This window comes from Hemicordylus capensis, chromosome 2, assembly GCF_027244095.1.
Source record: "Hemicordylus capensis ecotype Gifberg chromosome 2, rHemCap1.1.pri, whole genome shotgun sequence".
In the NCBI taxonomy this organism is placed as follows: Eukaryota; Metazoa; Chordata; class Lepidosauria; order Squamata; family Cordylidae; genus Hemicordylus; species Hemicordylus capensis.
The window spans coordinates 322,144,697-322,164,121 of NC_069658.1; the positions used below are offsets into that span (position 1 = coordinate 322,144,697).

The 19,425-nt window shown below is 45.7% G+C and overlaps 1 protein-coding gene across 2 annotated transcripts in view; it reads left to right on the plus strand.

Moving 5' to 3' along the window:
- Nucleotides 1-19,425, plus strand: part of DNAH1 (dynein axonemal heavy chain 1) — a 280,454-nt gene that overhangs the window by 244,924 nt on the left and 16,105 nt on the right. For both annotated transcript variants that reach the window (XM_053298325.1, XM_053298327.1), the window contains 14 exons: nt 798-989; nt 3,072-3,239; nt 3,402-3,593; nt 5,949-6,080; nt 7,563-7,688; nt 10,979-11,098; nt 12,216-12,365; nt 13,186-13,346; nt 13,740-13,965; nt 14,061-14,256; nt 15,374-15,525; nt 17,829-18,025; nt 18,250-18,394; nt 18,955-19,113. In XM_053298325.1, the coding sequence (XP_053154300.1) occupies nt 798-989; nt 3,072-3,239; nt 3,402-3,593; nt 5,949-6,080; nt 7,563-7,688; nt 10,979-11,098; nt 12,216-12,365; nt 13,186-13,346; nt 13,740-13,965; nt 14,061-14,256; nt 15,374-15,525; nt 17,829-18,025; nt 18,250-18,394; nt 18,955-19,113 (2,316 nt within the window). The remainder of the gene's footprint in view (nt 1-797; nt 990-3,071; nt 3,240-3,401; nt 3,594-5,948; nt 6,081-7,562; nt 7,689-10,978; nt 11,099-12,215; nt 12,366-13,185; nt 13,347-13,739; nt 13,966-14,060; nt 14,257-15,373; nt 15,526-17,828; nt 18,026-18,249; nt 18,395-18,954; nt 19,114-19,425) is intronic.

The following is a 19,425-nucleotide window of genomic DNA, read 5'->3' on the forward strand; positions in this document are numbered from 1 at the left end:
ACCAAAGTAAGACGCATTGGTGAATAAGTCTTGAGAGGATCCGGATTTTGCTTCAAGCCAGGAGAGTGCAGCTTATCTTCTCTCCAGAGGTGTTTGTTGAATCTCCTAAAGTGCCACATAAGAATTCTACATCTCTTTTCCCTGTTGCAGATTCTGTCATCCTAACTTGACTATAAAACTTGTTCCCGTGCAGTAAGTACCATATTGCTCAGTGGTCAGATCAATCACTTCACTGTGTTGAGTTCTCAGTTCATAAGAGAGAGTGATTACTTTTATCTTTGCAAGCTCATAAATGATAGCCAGAAGCCAAATACTGTAATACATCTTAAAACACTGGAAGGTATTTGAATTTCCTATGTAAAAATGTAGAAGCTGAGATTTCATCTATATACAGCCATGTCTTAGTCATGTTTACTCAGAAGTAACACCATTGGACTTACTTTTGCGTTAAGTGTGCTGAGGACTGCAGCCATATTGCAAGGTTTGATTATTTTTGATGAAGTTATCAGGCTGTTATTTGTTGGGCATTTTATGAGGATGTCCTTAAGAAATAAGAAAGATCAATTCAACATTTAATGTGAAAGATGGCTCCATATTAGCCTTCTGAGGAATGGCAGTCATTCTTATGAGTATGCATCTGATGGTTTTGTATTAAAGACCCGACTCTAAGTTCTGTGCGCAGCTATCATTTTAAACTCATGTCATGTTGCAACCTAGGATAAATTGTGCATGCTTCGTAACAGACCCCAGCCCCTTATGAACTACTGATCCACTTCCTTTATCATGTTTTTGACTAGGTACGAGCAATGCAACGGCCTCCAGTTGGGGTGAAAATGGTGATTGAAGCAGTCTGCATTATGAAGGGAGTCAAGCCCAAAAAAGTGGCAGGAGAGAAGCCAGGCTCTAAGATAGATGACTATTGGGAGCCTGGGAAAGGTCTTCTTCAGGACCCAGGGAAATTTCTTGACAGCCTGTTTAAATATGATAAGGTAATTGCCAGAATGGTAGTCTCCCACACACATGCTTTAGGGATGTCCATGAAACCAGGTGGGGGGGGCTCGAGGGGAAGGTGTCACTTTAAGGGCAGGGGAGGGTACACTTACCCCTCCCCCCACTTTCCCCCCACTGGCGCTTGGTGTCCGTAAAAGCCGGTAGGCTAGCAGTGTACCTCCCTGCCACCCTTTCACCCTCTTTGGCCAGAAGTACCGGGTGTGTGTGTGCACATCAGATGGGGGTTCACCACGCGCATGCGCACCCAGAACTTCTGGCCACTTCCGGCCAAAGAGGGGAAAGGGATGGCAGGGAGGTACACTGCTGCCCTGAAGGGCGGACACCGAGTGCCAGTGGGGGGGAAGCAGGGGGAGGTGCAGTGCACCCTCCCCTGCCCTTAAAGTGACACCCCCCCAATTTTGAACTTGGTTCCCCCCCCCCGGTGTTTGAACCTGTTCGGAGGTAGGGATGTGCACAGAACAGTGACTGGGTTCAGAAGCGGCGCGGATGGCGCTTTAAGGGAGCGGAGGGTGCATTTATTCCTCCCGCCACTTTTACCCTGCCAGTGTTATTTTTTCGTAAAAACCTTCCGGGCGGCAGCATACCTCCCTGCCGCCCTGTTGCCTTCCTCAGCCAGAAGTGGCTGGAAGTACCGGGTGCGCGTGCACCCATCGTGTGTGCCCATCAGACGGGTGTGCATGCGCACACTCACCTGGTACTTCCGGCCACTTCCGGCCGAGAAGGGCAACAGGGTGGCAGGGAGGTATGCTGCCGCCCTGAAGGTTTTTATGAAAAAATAACACTGGCGGGGGGAAAGTGGCGAGAGGGGTAAGTACACCTTCCCCTCACCCTTAAAATGCCACCCCCTGGGGCCTGCAAACTGGCCCCATGTTTGAACTTGTTCGGAGGCCCGTAAAAGGGCCTCCGAACCGGTTCGTGCACATCCCTAACATGCTTTCCATTCAGTCCCTTCTTTTGCATTTCAGGAATGAGCAGAGTATGAGTAGCTGCTGCCTGGCCAGAAGAAGGAGGGGGGGAACCTGCCCCAGCCCCCACATCCCTCTCACAGCAATTTGATTTGCAGAAATCAGCAGGTGAAGCCTTTTGTAGCATGACAGTAAGCATGACAGTAATCTCCTGCTAATATCTGCAAATCAAGCTGCTGTTAAAGGAAAAGGAACAGAAGCTGGTTAAGGGAAAGTGTCATATTTCTGGGACTCACTTATGATTGCTATCAGGCCAGTCAAATTGACACATTTCTGCCTGCTTTTTGGTTAATATTCAATTCGGTTAACATGCATATGTTTTAAGGCTGAGCACATCGTTTGGGCAGGGCTCTGTAGCATCACTGCTTCTGTTTCCAGCCTTTGTGGGCCACTTAGCCCTATGAGGAGAGACTGCAATCACTATTTTGCCCTCTTATCTTTGTTTCTACTGAGCTCTTCCTGCTCCATAGATGGCTAGACCTATCAGAGCCACAGTGGCCATAAGGTGACAGTGGTATTCTCTCTTAGTGGGGCCTGTGATGAGTTTGACCAATCTGGTTTGATCATGACTGGACACTGGCCACAACTCAGATTCACAGCTTATGTTCCACGCATATAGAGTCTGTGTACTCATGTACAGTTATTCACTCGTTACGGTCTACACACTTACAGTAGTGCACTTCCTATCTGTAGCCTGCATTTGAGGGAGCCTATACCCACGTTCACTTTTAAAATGAATGCATGCACAGTCATTCACAAAAGCATGTGCATGTGTACAGACACCTGTGCTCACAGACATTCAATGTAATGTCAGAAAAGGGCCAAAGAGATTCGCAGATGATATAGTCTACACTTCCCTTTTACCAAATAGGCATTGCTTCATGGCTCGTAAGCCTTCTTGAAGGAACGACCAAGCAGTGCCTGAACTCAGGCATAGAGTAAGTGGAGAACAGAGAAGGATCAGTTAATGCCGAGTCTCTCATTGTCATATCTTCTATATATTTTTGCCATGGTGATTTTGTTCTGTCCCTCAGCTGAATCTGCTCTTTACCCTTCAGGCTCCCAGCACCCAGCACCCCTTTTTTCTCTTTCCAGGATAACATTGCAGATTCAGTGATTAAATTTATCCAGCCGTATATCGACAGTGATGAATTCCAGCCAGCAGCCATAGCCAAAGTGTCCAAAGCCTGCACCTCTATCTGCCAGTGGGTCAGGGCTATGCATAAGTACCACTTTGTGGCAAAAGCTGTAGAGCCAAAGCGCGTAAGTACAACTGCAGCACTTCTTCAGAGTTATCTAGTGTACATCTAAAAATAAAATGAGAGGTTTCCTGGCAATAGCCAGATGAAAAGCAGCAACAACTGAAACCTGCATTTCTCGCAACATAGAACCTTTGAAGATTATCCATTATTCCTGTTTCTCTAGCAAGCCCTGAGGGAAGCTGAAGAAGACTTGCAGGCCACACAGAAGGTCCTTGATGAGGCCAAGGAACGCCTGCGAGAAGTGGAGGAGGGCATTGCCCATCTTCAGGCCAAATACAGAGGCACCTTAGCCACAAAAGAGGAACTGGAGATGAAATGTGAACAGTGTGAGCAGAGACTGGGGCGGGCTGACAAGGTAACAGATAGAGCTGGATGGCCAAGCTCATTCCATTCCAGTGATGCTTTTGACATATGTTCATGTTGCAAATATGAGAACACCTTGGTTTCTGAACTTGTGAGGGCCCATGGCAAATATATTTACTTATTATTCCAGTGATAACATGGAAACCTAAGCTGCTGGTCCTTGCTCACTTGAAACCCTTCCTATTCTTACAGACTTCAAGCCTATTTTATGAGGTCCTGTCTTCTTATGTGTTCTGGCCAGTGCCTAGTTTTTGTGCTCTCTTATTTGTTAATAATTATTATGTTAGTAGTTGTACCCCATCCTCTCCCTCAGTCCTCCACCTCTCTCCCACTTTTAAAATGTAGATTGCAAGCTGTAAGGAGCAGAGGCATGTCTTCTTATTATGTTGCTCTGTAGAGCACCATGTACACTGATGGAATAAATAAATATGAAAAATAGAGAAACACATGCAGTCGGTACTGTATAGCCTTTCAACATGTTTTCCTGCAGGTTGCAGCTTTGGGATGGGCAGAATAAGAGAGGGGTTTGAACACATAGCTGAAGAGAGTATGATGCTTCCAAACAGAGCCCTGAACTTGCTGTAAAAAGACATGACAAAATACACCTACAAAAAAATTCAAAACTTTATTTTTTTTAAGCAACAAAAACCCCTCTGCATTGTCTTATGCTTTAAATCAAAATTCAAATAACTATAATTTTTTCTCTAAAGTTAAAATTCCAAAACACTTCCAAACCAGACTGGAAATGTTACCATTTTAGTTAGTATTACTGAGTTCTAGTATTATATTAAATATTAAATAGTTGCTTCATATTTTTCAAAAGGACTTACAACTTTATATATTTATTGATGCATATTTCCTTATAGCCAACTCCTTTATGAAGCAGCATTCCAAATGCCTATGGACATTGCCCCATTGTATACCTGCTCTGCATCCTGGGTTCAGTGTCTCACACTTCCAAATCAATCCCCCAAACCTCCAGAGCCTGAGACACATGAGAGTTTTTGCTAGTCAAGGGTGATCGTACAGAGTGAGACAAACCATTGGTCTGACTCTACCCTCTATCCCTTTTTTCTTCTCTTTCATAGAATATAGTTTTCTGTGGATTTAGAACAAAAAGTTGACTTTTGTAGAACTTGTGCTTGATTTGTGGAACTTGCAATGAAAAAACACAGTGCACTGTGAATGTTTAAAACTTGCCACCATGTTGTTATGGTTGTGGCCAACATAATATCTATACTCACAAAAGAACAAGGGAAGTTCACCAAAGCCAAGAACAGCAAGGACTGTTAGCTAAGCTGATCTGGGCATGAACCTTCTTCCTTCAAGATTTTCTTAAAGCTTAAATTGCTAGTAAATGAATGTGGCTGAGAAGTTATTATGGGGTACTTAACTACTGCTCTAAGCTATTTCACATTCCTTCTGATGCATAGGATTCCAACCATTATCATATGTAGGATACTGAAGAAACATGCTCTTGCCCTCTTCTGCTATAGCTGTTATGTTGTGGGTGTATGTTGCATGTATGTAGTTTACCATCTAGAAAGTCCAGCCCTTTGAGGCAGGAGCATCAACCCATACTGTGCCATGAGCAAGTACACCACAATTTGGTACCTGCAAAGTATGTAGCTCCAGATAACTGAAGCAAGTGGGCCAAGACAATCTGTGGGGCATGACAACCCTCTTCTCACATCCCCATCAAAGCATAGTGCTACCTTATGAACAAACAATCCGACAAGTCACAGTCATCTGCCCATGTTGCATTGTTGTGCTCTGAATCCTTGCTCAAAACTCAATTTTCAGTTCAAAATTGGGTTGGCAAGTTACAACTCAGATCACATCTTTCTCTGTAGCTGGTCCAAAGGCTGCAAGAGAAGCTGCAGCCATAGTTTATTCTCTTTGCCAACCCACCCCTAATCCTGCTTGTTCCAACAGACAGGAGGAGAGCATCAGTAAAAGGGCTGGGGGAGAAGCCAGGTGAGAGAGAAGGTACAGCTTTATCTTCTTTCACATTTGTGGAGCTGCTAAAGAGACAGATGTAATGACCTAATGAAAATAGGATCTTATCTATAAAAAAATCCCCATCTTAACAAAATAACATTTTTCCATCAAAAATTACGTTTGTCAGGAAGTGCTTGCCCTATCCTAATTTGCCACAGTCTTCTGACCTTCATCACAACTGGGCATCAGGCCTGCTGTTTCATTACTCATCTCTCCATTGTGGGTTTTAAGGACCAAGGTCCCAGTCACTGTTCTTCCATGGCATTTTCTGCAGAGGTTTGGTACATAAGAGTAGGGTTGACTGAGGAAGAAACTGGATGGCAATGTAGGTGTTTCTTTTCTCCAGTTAATTAATGGCCTGGCTGATGAAAAGGTGCGCTGGCAGGAAACAGTTCAGAACCTGGATTATATGATCAACAATATTGCAGGAGATGTGCTGGTTTCAGCTGGCTTCGTGGCATACCTGGGTGCTTTTACGGTGAGCAAGAGAAACATTTTCTTTCTTGAGACATTTAAGCTTTGTTTTGACTTCAGTGAGTCTCATCCGTGAAATCGAGGGAAAAATCTTTATTTAAACCATATACTTCCTCCATTCCATGACAATCAGGTTAATTGTATCGATGGTATATGGTTCACCAGTGCCACAATGCTGACTCTTAAACAGCCTACATACCTTTGAAATGATCTCTCATATCACCTTGGAGCTCCAGCTAAAGTGCACCACTTGTGTTGTCAGAATAACAGGGTCATGCCAAGAGGTGCTCTTTGTAGTTGCTCTTTAGCCAGGGAACACTCTTCCTTTTGAGGTTCTTCAAAGGCTGAGCATGTTCCCGAGGCACTAACAAATACAATTTCCCCCCTCATTTTTAGCTGGGCTTGGTGGTGGCAGCAAGAGTGACTTCAATCACATCTTAAATTATCTAGACTTAAAGATATATACAGTTCAAATGTTTTAAACATAATGTTCCTCTGGTGTTTGGATTTTATAGATTTATTACTCAACCTGAGCCTTCATAAATAAAACAGGCTATAAATTACAAAATAAATAAGAACGGGCATATTTAGTATGGTTCTTTATCTAATTAAATTAGTAATTTAACATAGTTCTCAAAGGAGCAGCCAAAGAGAAAAACTGCAAGATTTGACTTTAAAAGGAAAAGAAGAGAAACAATTGCTCAGTTTCCCTCCACCACCTTTTTTGCACACAGATTCCCCCTTCCATTTCATAGTTTGCTATAATGTCTGAACTGGTTAAGACTAACCAGGGCTACCCCAAACTCTGTTTTCCAAGCCACAGGGTCACTTTCCATGCAGCAAGCGGCACACCCCGAAATGATGCAGACTTGTTTGCTTGCATGCCACTCACCCGTCCATCACCACTCCTAGCGCAAGCAGGGGAGGCTCCATGCAAATGATGCAGTGCACCCGAGCAGCTGAACCCAAAACTCCCAGCATTCCCAGTGGGAGTCGGGTGTAGTGGCTCTGATGCACCGCATCGTTCACACAAAGCCTCCCCTGCCTGCGCTAGGAGTTGTGACAGACTGATGCTTGCCATGTAAGCAGTGAGCCGGCATCACTCTTGGCTACACGGTTTGCTGCACAATATGTGAGCCATGGTTTAGAGGCAGTTTTTGGTTGGCACTAACCATAGTTCACTCCAACTTGGATGTCATGGCAAACTGTGGAAAGGAGCGGGAATCAGTCGACACACAGAAGGAAAGCAGGAAGCCCACTGCACATGACACACACTGGCATTTAGCCAATATGTTGAACATCACTAGACAACTGCTCCCTTTGAAGACTAGACTATGCTCAGCATACGGTACTCAAGCCTCCCCTTCAAAATGAAGAACTCCTAATAAGCCGTGGAGATAAATGGAAGCAACGTGAGAAGGGCTTAATTTAACTAATGCTCAATGACAGTAATTTCACATTAACAGTTCATAGTTTCCTTTGATAGGGCCAATACCGCATATCACTTTGTGAGGAATGGATTGAGAAGCTGGAGTTGTGCTGTGTTCCACACACCAAGGAACCAAACCTGATAGCTACTCTTGGAGACCCCGTGAAAATCCGATCGTGGCAGGTATGTGGTGGAAAGGAGTGGCAAATGGCAATAGTGCATATTGACCAACAGTATTTATCGGTTAGCTTTTCTGCATGTTTTGTGCAACTATAATCTTTAAAAACCAAACCAAGGCAAGTGATCCTATAGAAGAGCAACCTACAGAGCTCCTAAAAAGCTTCAGGGACTTTCTAAGTGCCACTTCAGTGGAAACAGTCAAAGGAAAAGTATGGAGAAAAACCCCTTATAAGTGTTGCTCCAAATGTAATCTTTAAAGATTGAATCCACTTGTTCCTAGTAGCTCTAACACGCCAAAATCTAGAACTCCAGCCCAAGTTCTCTGTTGGTGCAGGAGCTCATCCAGGACGGGCCATGTTTTGTCACTTGCCCCAGACTATGCTAATTAGTTAGCCTTTTGGATACAGCTGGAGGAGAGAGTCCCCTTCAGGTTTTTCTGTCCTGCTACTCCAAGACACCTCTTTATAGGTCCTCTGAAGAAGAATTCTCTATCTTCTTTTTTTTCATCCTCTTTGCTTCCCCCCAAAAAGTTAGCATTTATTAGCCCCTTCATTTTTCTTTCAGCCTCCTTTCTTGATCATCTGTATATTTCTCCTTTTCAGAGACAGAGGGAGAGGGAGCGAGAGCACGCGATCTTGGAGTTAAAGGGAGAATTAATTACTAACATGCGTGTGCAAAACCGGACGAAGGAAGCCCAGCCCGGTTTCACACGTGCGTGTGTACTGACAGCATCAGGTCTGATCCTGGTGTCTATTTTGCCTATGGAGCCTCCCTCTAAAATGAAGTGAAGGGATCAAACACTCCCTTAACCTCTTTTTTCCGGATCGTCTGTCAGCCACGGCTGCAAGCAGCTGGGGAGGGGAGGGGGGTCCCCATAATGCACCACACACTCACTTGGTGCATTATTGAAGCCCCGGGGGTGGGGTGACGTATCCCAGTACCCCGGCCCTTGGAGCTACTGGCAGCAACTGGTGTTCGTCTGGGAGGGCGATCCGCCCGCCCAAGGAGAGGAAACTGCTTGTGTGTGGGGAGGTAAGCTCTTCAGGGCTTCCTTCCCTCTAACCCTATTGCCCTATGTCACTGGTCATGAGAAAGGGCTCAAAGACACATTGAGGCTATTCCCACAACCAGGAGGAATAGAGCCTAGCCCGGTTTTTCCCAGTCATGTGCTGCAACGGGAGCCATGCAGCTCCCAGCAGCAAGCCTCCAAAAACACTCCTCCCCTTAAATGACATTAGCAGTGCACACACTCTGCTAACCCCAATTTCCTGATTGTGAGATGCTGCAGTTCAACTCCGCGCCACAGCAACTCACGAGGAGACCGCCGCTGGGAGGCTAAAACAAGACTCCAGGGGTGGAGCCAACATTGGGTGAACAGCTTCAAAGAACCAGGGCCACCACCAATCAGGGGCTGCAAGCACAGCACCAGACACAGCCCCTGCATCTGACGTCAGAAGTGGGAGGCACTATTTTGGTCCCAAACAGGGACACACAGCCCCGTTCGGACCTGAAATCGGCCTGCACTGCATTGGCAGTGCAGCCGGAGTGACTCAACCTGCCTTAAAGGCAGGGAGAGCCACTCCTGCAGCGGGGCCGATCGATCTCACTCCCAAATGGGGCTGCATGGCCCTGTTTAGGAGAGAGATCGGCCCACGCTTTATTAAATTCGGGGAGAGTTCCTCCGGGCTGCACTGTCCAATGAGGCGCAGGCTGATCTCCCTTCCAAACGGGGCCACGCGGCCCTGTTTGGGAGGGAGACCATGCCACTGCATCTGACATCAGATGTGGGGGCGTGGCTAGCATCTGACAATGGACGTGGGGGACAGGGACAGGGGGCTGTGGCTACAGCGGCCGCACATGGGCTGCTGCCAGCCTCACTACACTTCTGCAAGCCTCCCGACTCCCAGTTGTAGAGGGAGAAATGCACACTGAGGATGGTTGCCTTCCTGGAGATTCTTCTACCTGGCTTAGCTTTTTTCTCTCAGAGTTCTTTCTTGGCTCAATATTTATCTCTTCTTTATACTCTGTTCACTGGCTATTATACAAAAACTGAAGGGGGTTCTCTCCTTCACTATATCTAAAGGCTTACTAATTAGCATAGTCCTGCAGATGGGAAGAGATCGCCCATCCTGGATGACCTCCATAGCTCCAACAACCTTCACGGTGAGTACCAGTGTTCCTTCTTATTCAAGCAGGGCCATCCCTAGGGGGGCATAGGGCGGGGGTGAATCAGCATGCATGGGGCCTCCTTAACATTTCCATCTAATATCCATCATATGTAAAACACACACAAACATAAATTTTTACACATATGCATAACTTTTATTCAAAAAAAAATATTTTGAGAATAAAAATATTTTATTCTCTTGCAATAAAAATCTTATTTTGAAGGAAGACACTTAGATTCCCAACAGTGTTCCCTCTAACAGGGATTCCCAGATGTTGTTGACTACAACTCAACTACAATACAGAGCCAGGTAGACCAATAGACTGACTCAGTATATGGCAGCTTCCTATGTTCCTATGTAACTCCCAGAATCCCCAGCTGCAATGGCTTTTGCTTGGGGATTCTGGGAGTTGAAGTCAACAACATCTGGGAATCCCTGTTAGAGGGAACACTGATTCCCAACAAGACTGTACATTTATTACAAGGGCAGGTATCATTTTGAAGAAGGCACTCCACACTTTTGCAAGGAGGCAGAATTAATGCAGTCCTCCCTCCCTCATTAAAGGCCCTCTCAGCCCTGGTGCAGTACCATGCCCATGTGTACTTTGGTGATGAGAGGCATTGAAACAGCATTTCAGTTCCATTAATCAAGGTCATGTTGGCAAACCCTGCTTACTTACTCTGTGTAGGGTGCTGTGCAAGTCAGACTTTGCAGCACGTTGCCTTGCCTCCTGCATCACCCACACCCTGTCAAGCCAGGTCTTTGAGGAGCAAGGGAGCACTCCAGGGTGTGATGCCTGGCTAAGCACAGCCTGGATGTGATCAGCAGATCCCTGGGCCCCATAAAACCTTTGTCTTCAAGCTTGCCTGGCAATCTGGGCATCCAATCAGAATAGTCACTCATACTTTCCCCTCGCCCAGCTCTTTGACTTGTCTCACTCGTCCTCTGCCCTCATCCATTTCTAAGTAGGCCTTTGCCTCTGACCCTCTGCTTGACAGTCTGATATGGAACTCAAGCCTTACCCTTCCTCGTCTGCTTCTCAACTACGCACTTTGATTTAAGATCGAGTATACAAAACCTGACATTTTCTGTTAAAATTCTTTTTTTTTTTTTTTGCTTACGTAGATTGCTGGTCTACCCAATGATACCTTGTCAGTGGAGAATGGAATGATAACACAGTTCTCTCAGCGTTGGACTCTTTTCATAGATCCCCAGGGACAAGCCAATAAGTGGATAAAAAACCTGGTAAGGACTTCAGCTTTTAACAAGGCATCTATCAGCTTCACTGGTGCCAAAGGAATTCTTCTATTTATAAGATTCAAATAGTACATTTCCTATAAAGGCCTGCCTTTTACATCTCTGTTCCAAAATTCTCAATTTACAAATGATGAGTTATGCAAACAGTTGCAAGTGGGAGACAGTTTTCCAAAAGAAGGCATTCCCACCCCTTTCTCCCCACTGCAACCCTCTGTGACCCTCAGAAGGTTGCTGTTGAGGGTCAGGGCAGGGCATGTGATGCTGAGAAAGGTTGGGGGGACTGCCAAAATCAGGTAGAGGTCTCTTCTGTGCATGGAGCTTGCTCACAGGAGGTGCCTTCACCCAGTTCTCCTGCAGCCCCCAGTGCCTCACACCGTCTTGTTCCTGAAGCTTGCCTGACCTCAGGAGCTGTTTTGGGGATATGTATTGGGTTGCTGTGGGGAGACGGGGGAGTGGCTGGGGAGAAAGTCCCTTCTCCAAGCTTCCTACTGCTCATAGTTGGCTACCACCCAATAAAAACAACTGTAGAAAATATTACGTTTGTATATATGAACTTCAGAATATACTAGACTTAAATTGTATTTTCTTTTTCTTCTGGTTTTTTGCTCACTCTTTTGCACGCAGAAGATATTTGTTTAAAGTTTTGAGGCAAAATACCAGATTTCATCCTTTAGCAAGGATTTGACATGGTTGGAGCACAGAGTTCTAATTCCATTCTGATATTTTTATTGTTCTAATTATTGATTTTGTGATGTGAAAATCAGTAAACGTGAAGCAAAAGCCTAACTGGTGAGCTATAATAACCATAGAGATAGTAGGAGTGAAAGTAACTGCTTTGCTCACCACACAGGTATTCCGCCACCTTCTTCTTTATTGCTTTCACACTGCAACTCCTCAACACTTCATGTGGGCTGAGTTCTGGGTGACTTTCACTACATGGTGCCTCATGTCTACTGTGTTCCGTTTATTAGCAAAATGTATGTGTTTGCATATATTTTTTGCCATTTTAATGAGTTTTCTGTCTCTGATTTCCTTCCACATTCACACAGAGTGGACCCCCTGTTATTGCTTGCGCTGAGTTTGTTCCCACCCTGCTATTTTTCAGGAGAAAGACAGTGGATTAGATACAGCTAAGCTCAGTGACCGGGACTTCCTGCGCAGCTTGGAGAATGCTATTCGTTTTGGGAAGCCATTCCTCCTGGAGAACGTAGGGGAAGAATTGGATCCAGCTCTTGAACCCGTCTTGCTGAAGCAGGTGTGTGTGTGTGTGTGTGTGTGTGTGTGTGTGTGTGTGTGTAAATCAGAAGGCATTGGCAGCCTTTCCGCTGTTGGTTGTTACATTAATGTTGAAACTAGAGCAGAACTGTGTGTTTTCTCTCATCCTTGTGTCTTTTAAAGTTTGGCCATGGCTTCTCCTATGCAGATTGGGACCAGGTGGGCACAGTTTGCAGTGGGAAAGCTTTGGGCAGAAGGATGGTGGTTAATCCTTCCCTTGCCTGCCAGCTCCCCCCCACACACACACACACCAGCAATGTCCCCCTACCAGTTGTGTTTCTACCAGGCTATCATCCATAAGATGGGGGAGAAGGAGATGGCAGTTAGTTTGTGCTGATATAGTTGCTGAGCCACATCATCTATGAAGTGATTACTCCCAGGTGAAACTGGGAGGCAGTGATGATGCTGAGGCATGCAAGTCCTAAATCATTTGGCAGGATGGGGGTCTGCCAAGGAGACCAGAAGTTCTGCAGAAATCTGGTGTTTGATTTCTGCCCGTGGAACCCTTGCCACCGCTACATCTCACTTTTGCCCATCCATGCATTCTACTACTACTACAAAACCACTTTTCAAGAAAAGTTTGCAAAGCAGTTTTTCATAGAAAAAGAAGAATAAGAATAAGGTTCTAATCAGAAGAACTTGTTGGGCAGAGTCAGCTGTGCAGATGATAATCTAATTATCTTTACCAGCCCCCTTATCACAGAGAGTGCTCCTCTGAGCTCATCTGTCTGAGATGGGATTTTGTTTCTGCTTCTCACATAGACGTTTCAGAATATTTTACTTGTTTCCCTGATCTACAGACATACAAGCAGCAAGGCAGCACAGTGCTGAAGCTGGGGGACACAGTGATTCCATATCATGATGATTTCCAGTTGTACATCACCACCAACCTACCCAATCCCCACTACACACCAGAGCTATCCACCAAGCTTACGCTGATTAACTTCACCCTTTCCCCCAGGTAGGCAGTCATCTTTCTGTATCTTTTACCACTAACTTGTGGCAACCATTGACTTCTGTTCCTGAATTGTGGGAGTCAAGAATTTGGAACAATAAACACATAATTAGAGAACATAGATGAATAACTAACGTATGCTGTTCATTCCTGATGTTCTCTTTTTGCCAACTGGTGTCCTTGGGCTTACAGTACATTCTCTTCCTTTCCCCTCTTCTTTAATTATGTCAACACCAATGTTATTCCCCATCTGTAGTTCCAAATTCACGGATTTTTCTCCATTGGTGCCAATACCTTGAGTGGCAGCTTTATCTGAGCCCGATTGGGTGAGTAGTCTTCAGCTGAGGAAGTCTGAAACCTGAGGTTTAATCTGGGGGGGGGGGGGTTGTTTTCTTATAGTGGCTTAGAGGACCAGTTGCTAGGCCAAGTAGTGGCTGAGGAGCGGCCTGACTTGGAAGAGGCTAAGAATCAGCTGATCGTCAGTAATGCCAAGATGCGACAGGAACTGAAGGAGATAGAGGATCAGATCCTGTACCGTCTAAGCTCCTCTGAGGGGAATCCAGTGGATGATTTGGAGCTCATCAAAGTGTTGGAAGCATCCAAGTTGAAAGCAGGGGAGATCCAGGTTGGTGACTCAATTGTGCCCCCACCTGAACCGGTTATTCCTTTTGATTTACTGGGAAATGTACATAATTTCATGATACTACATCTCTCCTACAGGCTAAAGTGAAGGCAGCTGAGCAGACAGAGAAGGATATTGATATCACTCGGATGGAGTATGTGCCTGTGGCTGTCCGCACCCAGATCCTTTTCTTCTGTGTCTCAGACCTGGCCAATGTTGACCCCATGTACCAGTATTCATTAGAATGGTTCCTCAACATATTCCTGACAGGAATTTCAAACTCAGAGAGAGCAGGTACCTATGGTAGCTTTGAGTATGAGGTGGAAATCTCCACACACCCAGAACCCCACAGAAAACCATTTACTCTGAATGTCTCCCTTAGAAGAGGAGAGCTGGTCTTCTGGTAGTGATCATGAATTGTACTCTTTGCTAAGCAGGGTCTCTTTTGGTTTGCATTTGGATGGGAGCTTACATGTGATAAAGATATTCCTCTTGGGGAGTGGGGCCATTGCTCAGTGGAAGAGCATCTGCTTGCATGCAGAAAGTTCCAGGTTCACTCCCTGGCATCTCCAGATAGTGCTGGAAGAGGCTGCTGCTAGTCAGTAGAGACAATACTGAGCTAGATGGACTGACTTCGTATATAACAGCCTCCTATATGCCTACCTTATTATCAGAACTTCAGAACTAAGTGAGCTCCTCCCTTTAGCCTTCATAATTACTGCCTTGAGTTCCTTTCCCCCAGACCAGTCTAATAAATAAATAGTGATGGTGGTCGTGGCAGCCTTCAGTCAGCCGGAAGTGAGATAAGAAGTGCTCCTGAGCCCTGCAGTAGGGTCCCACTGGGCCTCTCCTTCTCTCACCTGACCTCGGTGGTACCAATATTGAGAAAGCAGTGGGAGCACTCTTTTGAAGCACTGCCTTCTCACTTACTATCCTTGCTGATATGACACTTCTTGCCATAATTTCCCCTCAAACAAATGTTTTGTAGGTCCCTCTGACATCCCCATATCTTCAGGCAGTGAGCCAGCGTGGTGTAGTGGTTAGAGTGCTGGACTAGGACCAGGGAGACCCGAGTTCAAATCCCCATTCAGCCATGAAACTAGCTGGGGGACTCTGGGCCAGTCACTTCTCTCTCAGCCTAACCTACTTCACAGGGTTGTTGTGAAAGAGAAACTCAAGTATGTAGTACACTGCTCTGGGCTCCTTGGAGGAAGAGCGGGATATAAATGTAATAATAATAATAAAATAATATGCAGCCATCAGAAGGAAGGCATGATATAAGCTTTCAAAGCAAGCTCTTGCTGGTCTAGGTCCTCCTTGCCAAAATCTTCTTTGGCAAAGACGGTGACACTGTTGTAAGGAGTTTCCTCCTCCTCCTCCACATTGCTGTTTTGTGATTGGTTAATTTCAGACACACTGAAGAAGCGGATTGTAAATATCAACAAGTACCTCACCTTCAGCCTCTACAGTAATGTATGCCGCAGCCTGTTTGAGAAGCACAAGCTCATGTTTGCATTTCTGGTGTGTATCCGGATCATGATGAATGAAGGCAGGATTGACATGGTGAGTAAGTTGTATTACAGGAGTGCTTCCTTTAGCAATTGTATAATGTGTGAAAACACACCTAGGTAACCTGATTGGACCAAGGTTTCCAGATATTAGGGATGTGCACGAACCGGTTCGGTGGTCCTTTTCTGGTTTGGAGGTGGTTACCTTTAAGGAGCAGGGAGGGTGCCCTCCCCACCCCACAGCCACATTTCCCCCACCGGCGTGGTCGCCAAAATCACTGGTGTGGGGCAGCAGCGTACCTCCTTGCCGCCCTGGTCGGCATCAAACCAGAAGTAGCCAGTGCGCTGGCTATTTAGTGCTGATTTAGTGCTAAATTCTCCCCTTGGTTGTCTGAAAGGAAATGAATCCTGCCCTTAGAGTGGTTCATGGTGAGTGTCAGTGCGAAAAGTAGAAATATTCTCTCTCTCTCTCTCTCTCTCTCTCTCTCTCTCTCTCTGAAGTCCCGATGCCTCTTCCTCCCCTCAATAGCTCCATCCCTTCTTCTATCAGCATTGCCTCCATTCCCCTCCTCCCCTTGCTATCTCAGCGCTCTCCTCCACACCCTATGCAGGACTAGGCTAAGAAGATCACCTGAAGGGTGGGGCAGTTGGAGTCTTGAGTGCCTCTTTGCAGGGAACACCTGCATACACACATGTCACACTGCTTGAAAATGCCACAATGTATTTGGCCCCACACAGAGCCCATTAGTTTCCTTTCTTCCCACAAATATGCACATACAGTTTGTACATTTTTAAAAAGCAAGCCCTATTTCTCCCTTTCTCACACTATAAACATTTCTGAGATATGTCATTTGGCTGCAGTCCCATGTACACAGCAGTTACTAGGGCTGTGCACAGACCAGTAGCGTCGGTTTGGTTCAAATTTGGACCAAACCTCCGCTTTCTGAACTGGTTCAGTCGAACCCACTGGCTGGGTTGGTCAAACCAATTAACCAGTTTGGAGCAATTTGCGACCGAACCATTCGAACCAGACTGCTTCAGTTGTGAACTGGTTCTGCACATCCCTAGCAGTTACTTGGGAGTAAGCCCCAATGAGTTCATTAAGGCTTTACTTGGAATAAACTATATAGAATTGGCTGCAGTTTTATACAACATTTACTTGACAGAATCCTTTATTAGATTTGAAAATGAAACCATATAAATCACAAACTTATCCAAAGAACTAAGGTGAGAACTTCTCCTTTCAATACTACCAACACTCCCCACATTTTTCAAACAGGATGTTTGAAGTTGTCCAATTAATAATTTCAGTTAAAAGGCCTTGTTTTATTTGGAAGCCATAGCCCCCTCCCTCTCTTGCCCTCGAGAGAGGTGAGAGAGTAAGAGAAAGAGAAGGGCGCTAGCAAGAGGCTTTGCTTAATGTCCCAGAACAAGCGGGAAGGTGGGGGGCTGTTTGCTTGTTTGCCTGTTAGTAAATGAACTCCCCAGAGGAAGTGCCAGGCCACCATATCTCCCACTTTCCCCCTCATTCTTTAGATCTCTGGATGTTGCCAAGATTTGCTTGTAGCATGTTTTAAAAAGGAAGGGCGGAGTAGAGCGCTCCCAGCAAATGCTTGAGAAATCCAAAGTCTCCTGAGGGCCTGGTCAGGGTGCTGAGTGAGGAGAAAGGGCTGGCTTTCCTCTGGAGAAAGGTAGCCAGGGCTCCTACCTGTTCAGAACTCCATTTGCTTGCAGACTGGTACTCCCATTTTGCACAAAGATCTTCAAAAGGTCGTCACTCAGCCTGCCTAGAAGGACCATGGAAATCAGGTTGCTGGGCTGGCTTTGTTTGCTGGCTATTGGTCAGACTAGGTGCCTGTAAGCTATTCTGATTGGTTGGGGCAGGACTAGCCCTTGCGCACCCTTAGGGAAAATAAAAGAAAGGCGCATCCTGATTGCTGCCAGGGCACTAAATATGCAATTTGGATAGTGACTAAGTATGGTGATTGATTCCTTGGGGGGCAATGGATCCCAGTGAACACCCTAAGAGGGAAGAAATGACTTTACAAAGGAATTTGAAAAAAGACCCAAGAGCCAGTGCCATCTACTGGCCAGTAGCAGAAATGCAAGAGCAACATTCAAATACGGGAGTCAGACAAACAGAGGGACAGATGATATATTTGGTGAGAGGATGGGGGCTGCCAAGAATGTGGGGCTGGCAAGGAGGGGGGCAATGTGCCCCAAATGAGGAGCCTCCATTGCCTATGGGCCAGAAAGGGGAATGCATCCTTATATTAGCACTTCTGGCCAAGAGTCACAGGAGGAGCACTATACAAAGCCTATATTTTCCTTTATATTCTTTCTGACCTCAACATACAGGATGAATGGCGATACCTTATCTCTGGTGGTGCCGTTAAGGTCATGCGAGAGAATCCAGCTCCTGTGTGGCTGTATGAAAGAGCATGGAATGACATCTTGGCCTTAAGCAACCTGTACAATTTTTCCAGCTTTGCAGATGACTTTGTGTCAAATCTATATGCCTTCCGGAAAATTTTTGACAGTGCTGAACCACACAGGTGACTCTTTCTTCTATCCCAAATATGTTGAGAGATCCTGGCTTTTGCTTGCCCCCTCACAGCTGCACATTATAATATAACCAAATAGCATTGCCAATTAAGCCAATGGGTTAAACATCTGCAAGGAAATTGTGATACAGATGTTGTTGACCTGGACAGCACTTTTTACTAGCCCTTTCTGTGCATCATGTGTGCGCCTGACTCAACCCCTTTCTCTCTTGCAGGGAGCCTCTGCCTGGCAAATGGGACAGTATATTGGATCCCTTCCAGAAGTTGCTGGTCCTCCGCTGTCTCCGAGGAGACAAAGTCACCAATGCAATGCAGGACTTTGTGTCTGAAAACTTGGGGCAGAGCTTTATTGAGCCACAAGTACGTAGCAACAGCTGAGAAAGGTGGTGCAGGGGAGCAGTAGAGGAGGAGAGCTGGTCTTGTGGGAGCAAGCATGAATTTTTCCTTTTGTTAAGGAAGGTCCACCCTAATTGGCATTTGAGTGGGAGACTATATGTGAGCACTGATACTCCTCTTAGGGGATGGAGCCGCTCTGGGAAGAGCATCTGCCTGCTTGCATACAGAAGGTTCCAAGTTCGCTCCCTGGTATCTCCAAGATAGGGCTGAGAGAGACTCCTGCCTGCAACCTTGGAGAAGTCACTGCCTTCTGTGTAGACAGTGCTGAGCTAGATAGACCAATGGCCTGACTCAGTATCTGGCAGCTTTCTATGTTCCTAGATGATGGGGCAAGCTTTTTTTCCTTTTTGCAAGGCTGCTTGTAATACTGCTTCCTGTTCCTACTAAAGCTTCAGCTAAGCTTGAGCTTCTTGCCTACAATAGATGTGAAAGCCTAAGAAGGGGAAACTGTGAGCATTGACTGTGAGCCAACACTCTTCTCAAGGGGTCAGCCATTAATATCGAAAAACCTTTTTGCATTTCAGACTGCAAATCTCTCTCTGGTGTTCAAGGAGTCTGCATCTACTACCCCTTTGATATTCGTCCTTTCCCCAGGCACAGACCCAGCAGCTGATCTCTACAAATTTGCTGAAGAAATGAAGTTCTCTAAGAAGCTCTCTGCTATTTCTCTTGGCCAGGGACAAGTAAGAGTCCATTGCTGATGTTTTATAAAAACAAAAACTCACTATTATTAATCTCACTGTAGCAATAGCCCATTCATTCTCTGAAGAATGCTGGGAAGGAGATTCTTGCCATCCCCATCTTACAAATGGGAATCTAGGGCTAAGAGCTGGGAATGTGCTCAAGTCCACAGGTTAGTATTCAAGTCTGAGCAGAGAGTCTGACCCACATAGGATATTAATCCAGCTTTTTCCCAATTGCTATATCTCAAGGAGCCTGCCGCAAGTCTTATATTGTAAGCCTGTTTCATTCACATCTCCTACTTTTAAAAATTA